The 12,792-nt window shown below is 43.4% G+C and overlaps 1 protein-coding gene across 1 annotated transcript in view; it reads left to right on the top strand.

Moving 5' to 3' along the window:
- Positions 1-6,336, top strand: part of LOC311114097 (ubiquitin carboxyl-terminal hydrolase 22-like) — a 58,858-nt gene extending 52,522 nt beyond the window's left edge. Inside the window, exons 11-13 of the mRNA XM_084189378.1 lie at positions 2,386-2,448; positions 3,637-3,786; positions 4,671-6,336. Coding sequence (XP_084045504.1) covers positions 2,386-2,448; positions 3,637-3,786; positions 4,671-4,713 — 256 coding nt within the window. The 3' untranslated portion in view covers positions 4,714-6,336. The remainder of the gene's footprint in view (positions 1-2,385; positions 2,449-3,636; positions 3,787-4,670) is intronic.
- The last annotated feature ends 6,456 nt before the right edge of the window (positions 6,337-12,792 follow it).

Raw genomic sequence — 12,792 nt, 5'->3', positions numbered from 1 at the left:
TCCTCTGGATCATCCAGATGGTCATTGGCAAACTTCAGACGGGCCTGGACATGCGCTGGCTTGAGCAGGGGGACCTTGCGTGCGCTGCAGGATTTTAATCCATGACGGCGTAGTGTGTTACTAATGGTTTTCTTTGAGACTGTGGTCCCAGCTCTCTTCAGGTCATTGACCAGGTCCTGCCATGTAGTTCTGGGCTGATCCCTCACCTTCCTCATGATCATTGATGCCCCACGAGGTGAGATCTTGCATGGAGCTCCAGACCGAGGGTGATTCACAGTCATCTTGAACTTCTTCCATTTTCTAATAATTGCACCAACAGTTGTTGCCTTCTCACCAAGCTGCTTGCCTATTGTCCTGTAGCCCATCCCAGCCTTGTGCAGGTCTACAATTTTATCCCTGATGTCCTTACACAGCTCTCTGGTCTTGGCCATTGTGGAGAGGTTGGAGTCTGTTTGATTGAGTGTGTGGACAGGTGTCTTTTATACAGGTAACGAGTTCAAACGGGTGCAGTTAATACAGGTAATGAGTGGAGAACAGGAGGGCTTCTTAAAGAAAAACTAACAGGTCTGTGAGAGCCGGAATTCTTACTGGTTGGTAGGTGATCAAATACTTATTTCATGCAATAAAATGCAAATTAATTACTTAAAAATCATACAATGTGATTTTCTGGATTTTTGTTTTAGATTCCGTCTCTCACAGTTGAAGTGTACCTATGATAAAAATTACAGACCTCTACATGCTTTGTAAGTAGGAAAACCTGCAAAATCGGCAGTGTATCAAATACTTCTTCTCCCCACTGTATACCCTACCTTCCTACTGTCTATTTGTCATTATACCCTACCTTCCGACAGTCTATTCATCATATACCCTGCCTTCCTACTGTTTATTCATCATATACCCTAGCTACCTATCTACTGTGTATTCACCATTGGACAATGCTTTGGGGATGCCAGTGACACATCTCTGTCTGTAACGGCAGTAGTCATGTAGCTCTGACTGTAACGGCAGTAGTCATGTAGCTCTGGCTGTAATGGCAGTAGTCATGTAGCTCTGACTGTAACGGCAGTAGTCATGTAGCTCTGACTGTAACGGCAGTAGTCATGTAGCTCTGGCTGTAACGGCAGTAGTCATGTAGCTCTAACTGTAACGGCAGTAGTCATGTAGCTCTGGCTGTAATGGCAGTAGTCATGTAGCTCTGACTGTAACGGCAGTAGTCATGTAGCTCTGGCTGTAACGGCAGTAGTCATGTAGCTCTGGCTGTAACGGCAGTAGTCATGTAGCTCTGGCTGTAACGGCAGTAGTCATGTAGCTCTGACTGTAACGGCAGTAGTCATGTAGCTCTGGCTGTAACGGCAGTAGTCATGTAGCTCTGGCTGTAATGGCAGTAGTCATGTAGCTCTGGCTGTAATGGCAGTAGTCATGTAGCTCTGGCTGTAATGGCAGTAGTCATGTAGCTCTGGCTGTAACGGCAGTAGTCATGTAGCTCTGGCTGTAATGGCAGTAGTCATGTAGCTCTGGCTGTAATGGCAGTAGTCATGTAGCTCTGGCTGTAACGGCAGTAGTCATGTAGCTCTGGCTGTAATGGCAGTAGTCATGTAGCTCTGGCTGTAACGGCAGTAGTCATGTAGCTCTGGCTGTAATGGCAGTAGTCATGTAGCTCTGGCTGAAACGGCAGTAGTCATGTAGCTCTGGCTGAAACGGCAGTAGTCATGTAGCTCTGAATGTAGTGAGTGGCAGATCAATGGACAGAGAAATAGGAGAGTGTAGGAGACTCTCCGCTGTCTGCCTGCTTATTATACAGGACACCCATGCCCCCTAGTGGATATGTGGTAAATGACACCCAGCACAACATAGGAATACGTGTTTCAACACTCATGTCATCCTCTGGGGTCTTTGTACTTGTAAATAGTTTATAACTGGACAAATTGTTTTACCCCAAAATCAATCAATCAATCAATCAATCAAAGACACAGTATTATGTCTGAATACTCATGACATAATTATAGTATGTGGTAACACTTTCCTTCATAACACTGTCATACAATGACATAACAGATTGTAGTAACAGTCATCCTTGCCTTTCTTGCACTTGTATTTCTTACTAGCACTGACTTTGCTGATTAACTTCTTTATTGAGGAGAAATGAGCTTACTATGACTGTGATATGTGGTTTTCTCACCCAGCTACCTTAAGATGAATGCACTTTAAGTCGCTGGGGATAAGAGCGTCAGCTTAATGACTAAAATGTAAATGTAACCGTCACTGTGAGACTGTCATTTGAATGGCTGTGTAACCATGTATGTCTCTGTTACATGTTGGATGATTTTCTTCTAAGTGTCATTTGATATGAGCATGCATGTGACTGAGTGTCTCTGTCCTCTACAGTAAGGAGAGCAGAGTGAATGGCCACTATCAACAGACAGTAGAAGTGTTAAACAACGACAATAAGTAAGTATGTCCAAGTTTATTCTGTGTTATGGTAAACAACAGCAACATATCGCCAGTAAACAGCACCAGGTCTGGGTTCAAATAAGAAATGTTGTTTAAATACTTTATCTGGGCTTGATTGAGCTTGCCTTGCACAATGGAACCAATTCAATAGTTGCAAGTGCAAACATCGCCCACCTAGCACTCCAGGCAGGCTAAAGCAAACGCTGAAAGTATTTCAAAGATTTCAAATAGTATTTGAACCTAGGTCTGAATAACACCGTTGTCATCTGTTGCCAGAGTTTCCTTGTATGCCGTTTGTAATTTATTTGACAACAGGTGCACAGGAAAAAAAGCTAAATTAATTTAATTATAATTGTTTCCATTCTAGCGCAACAGCGAACGTTAACGGCGTGGAGCATCCTAGTCCGACTCCCAAATGAAATAAATGTAAACTATTAAAAGTAGCTATATTTTTCTCAACCATGGCAGTTACAATGGCATTCATTTTCCAATACATTTACCAGGGTTAAATGAATCAGTGTTATACAGTACCATTTCTAGTTGGTAGTTTAGTCGAGTGTTCCTGACCATGGTCCGTGTCACTATTTAAATGGATGGCCCCTCTGGCTAGTTCACATGGTCAGAGAAATAGATGTATAAACTAAGAGGAATATGTGAAGCCAGAATAATCAGGTGAAGTCGCTATATACCACCAACTGTGTTATAAAGTTATTTACTTCCCCTCCCTTGCTTCTCCACTAACTCTCCACTGTCCCTGTGTGTGTTGTGGTGGACCAGGTATTCTCTGTTTAACTCTCCACTGTCCCTGTGTGTGTTGTGGTGGACCAGGTATTCTCTGTTTAACTCTCCACTGTCCCTGTGTGTGTTGTGGTGGACCAGGTATTCTCTGTTTAACTCTCCACTGTCCCTGTGTGTGTTGTGGTGGACCAGGTATTCTCTGTTTAACTCTCCACTGTCCCTGTGTGTGTTGTGGTGGACCAGGTATTCTCTGTTTAACTCTCCACTGTCCCTGTGTGTGTTGTGGTGGACCAGGTATTCTCTGTTTAACTCTCCACTGTCTCTGTGTGTGTTGTGGTGGACCAGGTATTCTCTGTTTAACTCTCCACTGTCCCTGTGTGTGTTGTGGTGGACCAGGTATTCTCTGTTTAACTCTCCACTGTCTCTGTGTGTGTTGTGGTGGACCAGGTATTCTCTGTTTGCGGTGGTGAACCACCAGGGCACCCTGGAGAGCGGCCACTACACCAGCTTCATCCGCCAACACAAGGACCAGTGGTTCAAGTGTGACGACGCCATCATCACAAAGGCCAGCATCAAGGACGTGCTGGACAGTGAAGGGTGGGTAGTCAGACACCAGGGTCATATTCTTTAGAAAACAGACTGAAAGAAAAGACTACCCAATAGGGACTACCCAATAGAAAAACGCTCTGTTTCGTTTTCCGTTGTAAAAGGTTTTGACCGTGGGTACGCTGTAATGTTTTTCAACAGAAAACAAAAGGTTATGTTGTTATTGAACAAGTTCAGGTAGTACCAAGTTCCTCTCAGTTGATTTGGAAGTGGAATTCCTGTGGGATTGCAGTTCGATACCCGGGTCATGTTCAGAATGACCTGGACAACTACTGCTAATACTTAACAATAACAACACAGATTTTCATTTTATTTTTTTGCAAAACGTTTTGTGTGCCCTTCTGAACACAACGTTAGATTGCCTTCAATTTAGATTCAATTGACCCCAACTCTAGGGGTCGATTCCATCCAAACACATTCTTATAGGGTTAACAACACTGAACAACCCCACACAAACTAACCACATTTAAGTCTAGCTCTTTTCATGTACTACTATTACTATTAATAATTACATTTTACATTTACATTTTAGTCATTTAGCAGACGCTCTTATCCAGAGCGACTTACAGTTAGTGAATACATTTTTTTTTTATACTGGTCCCCCATGTGAATCGAACCCACAACCCTGGCGTTGCAAACGCCATGCTCTATCAACTGAGCTACATCCCTGCCGGCCATTCCCTCCCCTACCCTGGACGACGCTGGGCCAATTGTGCGCCGCCCATGAGTCTCCCGGTCACGGCCAGCTGCGACAGAGCCTGGATTCGAACCAGGATCTAGTGGCACAGTTAGCACTGCGATGCAGTGCCTTAGACCACTGCGCCACTCAGGAGTAAATCACATTTAAGTCTAATAGCTATTTCCTTTCCCCTCAGGTATCTTCTATTCTATCACAAGCAGTTCCTGGAATATGAGTAGCCTTACCTTGGAGACCGCTGACTCTGCGGAGAACCAACCCAACGCTCAAAGAGATGAGAGGAACCAACCAATGACTGGGGAACAGAGGACGATAAAACACGAACACACAGAGAGTCTAACATAAACAATGACTAATAAATAGTGAAAATTCATGCAAAACTTGTGTTTAAAAACAGCACTGAGTTCCCGGCATCTACTTGACACACTGAATAGAGAAAGAGAAGGAGGAAAAGTGGAGTGGCATGGGGGGGAGGAGCCCTCCCCTCACTCTCCCTCACTCCGCCCCTTTTCTGACAGTGGGGCGGAGCCTTGGCGAGAGTGATTGACAGTTCTGTGGAGAGGAAAGAGGGCACATTGGGGCTACAAACCCCAAAAACGACAGTATTCGATTCTGACTTCCTGTTTCTTTCCTCATGGTGCTCTCGTTTCAACTGACCAAGCATTTACCATACAGTCACGATGGGATGAGATTGTAGATGTCTTCATATCCATACAGAACTGAATGCAAAAACTATATATACTACAACAACAAAACAAAAGTATGGTATTATGTTTTTTAAACAGCAAACATTTTATTTTTTCCTAAAAGATATGGTTATGATTCTTATCATTTGAATTTAGTTCTGGAATGCTGTATGATCCCTCTAGTACATCTATTTTTTTAAAGAGGAAAAGTCAGAGAACTGAGAGAGCGAGACGCCATCCTTGCTAGTTTCCTGGTAAGTGTAGCCAAACACAAAAAATGGACTTGGAGCAAATTGAACGTAACCGTGTTCAAACTATTTTTTGTGTTTTTCTTTTTTTGTATAATTTCGGTTGAGGGCAGGGAATATCTATTTTTTTATTTAGCGACTCGTTCATTGAAATTCTTTGTTTACCGTTTCTTTCCAGTGTCCATGTTCTTCTAGTCGTTCTGTTTTGTTGCGGTGCAGTAATGTCCCTTCCTTGTTGTCATGGTACCTTCAGAAGACGTTTATTTGGATGTAGTATTCTTTATTATCGTGGAAAGTTTTGTTGGGTATATAATGATAGTGGTGATTTAAATTGGCTCACTTTTGGCTGTTGAAACATGTATTTTGGGGATAAGCTGTAGGTTTCTTGTGGCATTATGAAGTAGAGGCAATGTATACTGTAGCTTGGTCCCATATCTGTTTGTGCTGTCTTGCTAGCTGGCAAGACATCACAAACAGATCTGGGACCAGGCACAGTATGCAGTATATTTAGAGGATTAGAGGCCATGGCTATCAGACTGCTGTGGGTCTTTTTAGAATGCAACCACTCAAACTGAAGCCCTCTGCAACACAGTAGGATGCATACCTGGGGGAAATCGCTTGCTATTCCCCATATACTGCAGAGACAAATGTAGTGCTCTAGGGAATAGTGTGCCATTTCGAACACAGACCTAGAATCCGTCAAGTAAAGCGACGTGCTAACGTAAGCATACTGCAACACAGCTGTGCAGGTCTAGGGCAAAACTAAAATGGCTCACTATTCCCTATATACATAGGGAATAGTGTACCATTGTGGACGCATATCAGTCTTAATGTCGCCTTGGGCAATAATACCTCCATGCCTACAGCTCTTCTCTGTTACAAGACTCCATTGACCATGATGTTTGTACTGTACTGGTGTTGGGAGGGGGGGAGGGGAAAATGGCTGAAAGATTGCATGTACACGGTGGCGCTGTCTGTTTGCTGCACCCTCTCCAGCTTTGAATCCATCAGTGTTCTCTTAATATCCATAACAACAACAACCACACGTGGCTTGTTCAGACCAAAGTTGTGTTCATTAGGCACCAAATGGAAGAAAACTGACTGAAACAGGGAGGGACTGCTTGGGCTTGTCCAATGAGAAACGCTAATTTTAATTTTCCATGGCAAAACGTTTTAAAACGTTATCCATCGCGGGCCCTGATGAGCACGACCCAATGTGGCTCGGGGTATATTGCATCTGCAGTGCGGTAACACAGTGCTCTATCCAATCAGTGTGCTGTCTGAATTCTGAGTTTAAAAAGAAAAAACACCCATGTGTTGTTGGGTATTTTATGTTTGAATATCACTGTGTATGTAAAGATTGAAAAAGAAATGTGGGAAAATGTATACCACAACACTTTGGGTCTGGTTCAGCTGCTCGGTAAACAAACAAGTTAAAAAAAATATATATATATATATCCTCTGGTCTGCTACAGATTAGTCCATTATTGAACCCTGAGCCAGAACAGATGGGGGGGTCGAAGAACAGAGAAATTGCACGTTTTAAATGGTCGCACCACCAAGGCTTCCGATGCATCATGGTGGTCTGAGAGAAGAGCGCCACTCAGAGGTCATTCAGTAATGCAGCCCTAACGTATGAGGAGGTGAGAGGAGAGAGACATTCTGTTTCAGTGATTAAACTCGGAACAAAACTTTTTTCTCTTTAATATAACACTCTCTGTCACCATTGCCTGATTTATTCACAGTTTCAAATCTATTCACTCTTTTAGCACTAGTGTAGTGTGCAGTCGCATGGTGTTGAATGACACAACGTTTGGAAGAAACGCGTTTTGTAGAAATGATTGTCAGATAGATTGAATAGCTGACACCATTTCCTATTCTACCTGCAATGCTCAGTGTTTCACGTCCCTGAATACATCCCTGTAGGTACACCACTAACACAGAGACAGAAGATGGAGAACTGCCTGCCACAGATGGAGAACTGCCTGCCACAGATGGAGAACTGCCTGCCACAGATGGAGAACTGCCTGCCACAGATGGAGAACTGCCTGCCACAGATGGAGAGCTGCCTGCCACAGATGGAGAGCTGCCTGCCACAGATGGAGAGCTGCCTGCCACAGATGGAGAACCGCCTGCCACAGATGGAGAACTGCCTGCCACAGATGGAGAACTGCCTGCCACAGATGGAGAACTGCCTGCCACAGATGGAGAACTGCCTGCCACAGATGGAGAACTGCCTGCCACAGATGGAGAACTGCCTGCCACAGATGGAGAACTGCCTGCCACAATTGGAGAGCTGCCTGCCACAGATGGAGAACTGCCTGCCACAGATGGAGAACCGCCTGCCACAGATGGAGAACCGCCTGCCACAGATGGAGAACTGTGATGCATGGTGTATACTAGCTGGCTGTATCATAGTTTCCCCGAAGCCCTCTATAGTAGATTAAAGATGTGTTAAAGGTTTTCTGTCATTTCAGCCAGTCGTTTTGAAAGTAGCGCTCACGAGCGAAAACATATCCTCAAAGTGTGCACAATTGTGTACGTCATCCATTTCGTATAATAAGTTACGTCGTGCAATTTGTATGATATGTTACGAATTTGTATGCGCTTAAGATCCTGTTCAATCTCTTAAGATGCATTATGCATACTAGCTTGTTTCTCTTGCTGTATCATTCTGTTTCCCTGAAGCCCTCCATAGTAGATTAAGTGACTTGTTCCAATAGATCCTAGTGGAGTCAATAACCTCATGGTAATGTTAGGAAATGTCAGTTTAGATGGCATATTATGCCTTACCCCATTCTCCGGTCTTGCAGTCTAAGAATTGAGCACTCCCACACTTTGGGTGATGTTTCCACTGTTTGGGTGATGTTTCCACTGTTTGGGTGATGTTTGGCTGAGGCCGCTGTATGTGGTCTCACAGGTAGAGTACAACAGTTCTAAATAAATGAATGGGACTCCATTCACCCTACCCGGAAACCCGCCTAATGTGTGTTTTATTGACCGTAGACTACAAGACCGGAGGTTAGACTGCACTACTACTGCAGTAGCTAGCTATACTTTCAATGCTACTGAGGCAATCTTTGTTTGGAGTTGATTAAAGGAAGTGTGTGGCTAACCTACAGTCTTTGGTTCCGGACTTTAGGATGCCATGTGGTGATGAGAGATGGGCGCTTGGTGTGCTTCTGCATGGATACTGGATGGTCTGATGTGGGACTCGAGTCACTTGATGGACCTTTGTGTACCCTGTCCATTGAGTTGGCTTTTTAGTCCAGGACAAGGGCTGTGTGTGCGGGAAACCGCCCCTCCCCTAAACTTTCCGATAGTAACTGGTTTCCAATCATTATTACCTAGATGATGGAAGACAGTAGGAGTACAGGCCTTGGTATGGTATGGAATGATCTGGTTATGTCTGCAATTGGTGTATCCCTCAGTGGTCGATTCAGAAATCACAAGGTTTGAGTGGGAAAAGACACCATGGAGAATGTCATCACTGTTTCATATAGTAGCGTCTTTTCACCACAGAGGGGCACTGTTTCACTGTATGCTACTGGGTCCTCCTAATAGGGGGACGATGTGACTATTCTGTTATTGAATTTTCTAGATTTAGATTTTTGGATTCTTAATCCATACTAAAATCTCTTACACTTACTGAAGTCAGGAGTTAGGCCTACTATGTACATCATTACGATTGACAATGTGGTAAGGAGAGCAACTATTAAGTCTTTCATGAAGAAGCACACACACATGCAACTGCAATATGTTTTTATAAGCAAACAAAAGAACAATATTTCCAAGGAACAGCAATAATATTAACAATGCTAAGTATATTTTTTGTACAAAAGCAAGATGTAATGGCAAAATTGAATCAGAAAGAGAAAAGGCCCCTGAGCATTACTCATTCCTTGTACAGAGGCAAACAAACAAACCCTTCAGCAACAGTTGAGAAGAGTGGAGTAGGTAGAAGTTGTCCCTAACCACTGATACAGGGTCAGATCTTTTCTCCCTTGGTGTAATGATTGAGGGTAGGTGATACGGTGTCCATATTAGGAAGCTGCCCTAATATGGACAGGAACCGGTCCTAATATGGACACCATAAGGTAATCAACCATCATCATCCGTAGTAGCCAGCAACTTCTATCTACAGAGAAAAATAGTAGTAATGAACACAGATGGTGAATGGAGGCTATTGAGTTGCCCTTTATATCACAATAACGATTTGGCTAGCTATTTGCAACAGTTCTACCACAGCCTGAAACGTTGTATAGCTGACTCTATACTGGATAACATATCAATTTACATCAGCACTCGTAGGATGTGTAGTCATTGTTCCCCATTCTGTAAGGTCTACAGACAATGTAGCCAAGCCAGGGTGCCTTGGTTGGATGAAGATGTACCACTGTCCTAACATATTACCCACTGCAGGTTGCACTTGTAAACGAACAACACCATGTAATATTGTAATCTCAAATGAAGTATAATAAGCATGAGAAATCTACAAAACATGTTTTGTTTTTTTTAAGCTAAGGTCAGATTTGAAATTAGTAAAAAGAAACATGGAAAAAGTTTACAAAAAATCTGTATCACTAAGCAAAGATACAGTGCCCACTCATCATAGAGGTTGAAGCCAGATTATGGAGCCTGTGCTCTCCTTCACACATAACAGTCGTGGGAACCACTGCTATGTCAATTGCAAATAAAATGTTATGGAATACAAAATGTAAGGACAATCCAATACATATGTTTATATAATGGTGCTTTCTACCTGTTGATGTAGCTGTGGACAGATATGTATATGCTTAAGCCAACTCATCTAACTTGTTGTCATGTACGGCATTGCAAGACAACATTGAGTGTCAGAGGGGTTGGCAAAAATGCATGCATATCTGGAACAGGCTATTGATGCTGTGCAGATCAAAGGCTGTGTTTACACAGTCACCCCAATTCTGATATTTTTTTCACTAATTGGTCTTATGACCAATCAGATCAGCTCTGAAAAATATATGATGTGAAAAGATCTGATGTGACTGGTCAAAAGACCAATTAGTGGAACAAAAGATCAGAATTGGACTGCCTGTGTAAACACAGCCAAAGAAATCCTTTAAATTTAATCAATTATTAATTGTTCTAATTACTAATATTATGGTGCAGATGTGCCTCATGTCACTGTTCTGTGGTTTGAGTGTATTCTTTACCTTCTGTCCCAGAAGTATGACGCAATTGCCTTGTTACTACAGTATGTATCAATCTTTCTTGGGGCCATTTTGTCCTCCTGGTCACTGTTGCTGTGCTTATCAGAGTTGGTGATCAGAGAGTTTTGTTTATTAGAATGCAGGTTTATGAAAAGAGGTGTCACTAACTGAGATCAGGGTTATGTTCATTAGGGAATGCAATGGAAAACGTTTAAAAACGTGGTCAGACAGGTAATGGCTAAGAGTCTCTTTAGCTGTGTTATTTCCATCCAAAGCAGTATACACTCACTGGCCAGTTTATTAGGTACACTCGTCTAGTACCGGGTCAGACCCCCAGTTGCCTCCAGAACAGTCTACATTTTCTGGGGCAATCTACAAGGTGTCAGAAACGTTTCACAGAGATGTTGGTCCATGCTGAGGCGATGACATCACACATTTGCTGCAGATTGGACCGCGGTACAGTAATACTGTGAACAGCCCGTTCCATCTCATCCCAATGATGCTCTATTGGGTTCAGGTCTGGGAACTGCGCAGGCCACTCAAGTAAACTGAACTCACTGTCATGTTCCAGGCAATGTTTTTCCACTCCTCAATTGTCCAGTGTTGGTGATGGCGTGCCCACTGGAGCCGCTTCTTCTTGTTTTAAGCTGATAGGAGTGGAACCCGGTGTGGTCATCTTCTGCAATAGCCCATTTGTGACAAGGACGACGAGTTGTGCGTTCCGAGATGCCCTTAAACAGCCTGGAGGTGTGTTGGGTCATTGTCATGTTGAAAAACAAATGATAGTCCCACTATGCCCAAACCAGATGGGATGGCGAATCGCTGCAGAATGCTGTGGTGGCCATGCTGGTTAAGTGTGCCTTGAATTCTAAATAAATCACTGACAGTGTCACCAGCAAAGCACCCCCACACCATCACACCTCCTCATCCATGCTTCACTGTGGGAACCACACATGCAGAGATCATCCGTTCACCTACTCTGCGTCTCACAAAGACTCATCAGACCAAAGGACAGATTTCCACCAGTCTAATGTCCATTGCTCTTGTTTCTTGGCCCAAGCAAGTCTCTTCTTATTATTGGTGTCCTGTAGTAGTGGTTTCTTTGCAGCAATTTGACCATGAAGGTCTGATTCACACAGTCTCCTCTGAACAGTTGATGTTGAGATGTGTCTGTTACTTGAACTCTGTGAAGCATTTACAGTGGGGAAAAAAAGTATTTAGTCAGCCACCAATTGTGCAAGTTCTCCCACTTAAAAAGATGAGAGAGGCCTGTAATTTTCATCATAGGTACACGTCAACTATGACAGACAAATTGGGGGGAAAAATCCAGAAAATCACATTGTAGGATTTTTAATTAATTTATTTGCAAATTATGGTGGAAAATAAGTATTTGGTCACCTACAAACAAGCAAGATTTCTGGCTCTCACAGACCTGTAACTTCTTCTTTAAGAGGCTCCTCTGTCCTCCACTCGTTACCTGTATTAATGGCACCTGTTTGAACTTGTTATCAGTATAAAAGACACCTGTCCACAACCTCAAACAGTCACACTCCAAACTCCACTATGGCCAAGACCAAAGAGCTGTCAAAGGACAACAGAAACAAAATTGTAGACCTGCACCAGGCTGGGAAGACTGAATCTGCAATAGGTAAGCAGCTTGGTTTGAAGAAATCAACTGTGGGAGCAATTATTAGGAAATGGAAGACATACAAGACCACTGATAATCTCCCTCGATCTGGGACTCCACGCAAGATCTCACCCCATGGGGTCAAAATGATCAAGAACGGTGAGCAAAAATCCCAGAACCACACGGGGGGACCTAGTGAATGACCTGCAGAGAGCTAGGACCAAAGTAACAAAGCCTACCATCAGTACCACACTACGCCGCCAGGGACTCAAATCCTGCAGTGCCAGACGTGTCCCCCTGCTTAAGCCAGTACATGTCCAGGCCCGTCTGAAGTTTGCTAGAGTGCATTTGGATGATCCAGAAGAGGATTGGGAGAATGTCATATGGTCAGATGAAACCAAAATGGAACGTTTTGGTGAAAACTCAACTCGTCGTGTTTGGAGGACAAAGAATGCCATACCTACTGTGAAGCATGGGGGTGGAAACATCATGCTTTGGGGCTGTTTTTCTGCAAAGGGACCAGGACGACTGATCCGTGTAAAGGAAAGAA

This window comes from Coregonus lavaretus, assembly GCF_964263955.1.
Source record: "Coregonus lavaretus genome assembly, contig: HAP1_SCAFFOLD_442, whole genome shotgun sequence".
In the NCBI taxonomy this organism is placed as follows: Eukaryota; Metazoa; Chordata; class Actinopteri; order Salmoniformes; family Salmonidae; genus Coregonus; species Coregonus lavaretus.
The sequence above is the reverse complement of the archived record's forward strand: the minus strand, read 5'-3'. Positions and strand labels throughout refer to the sequence as shown.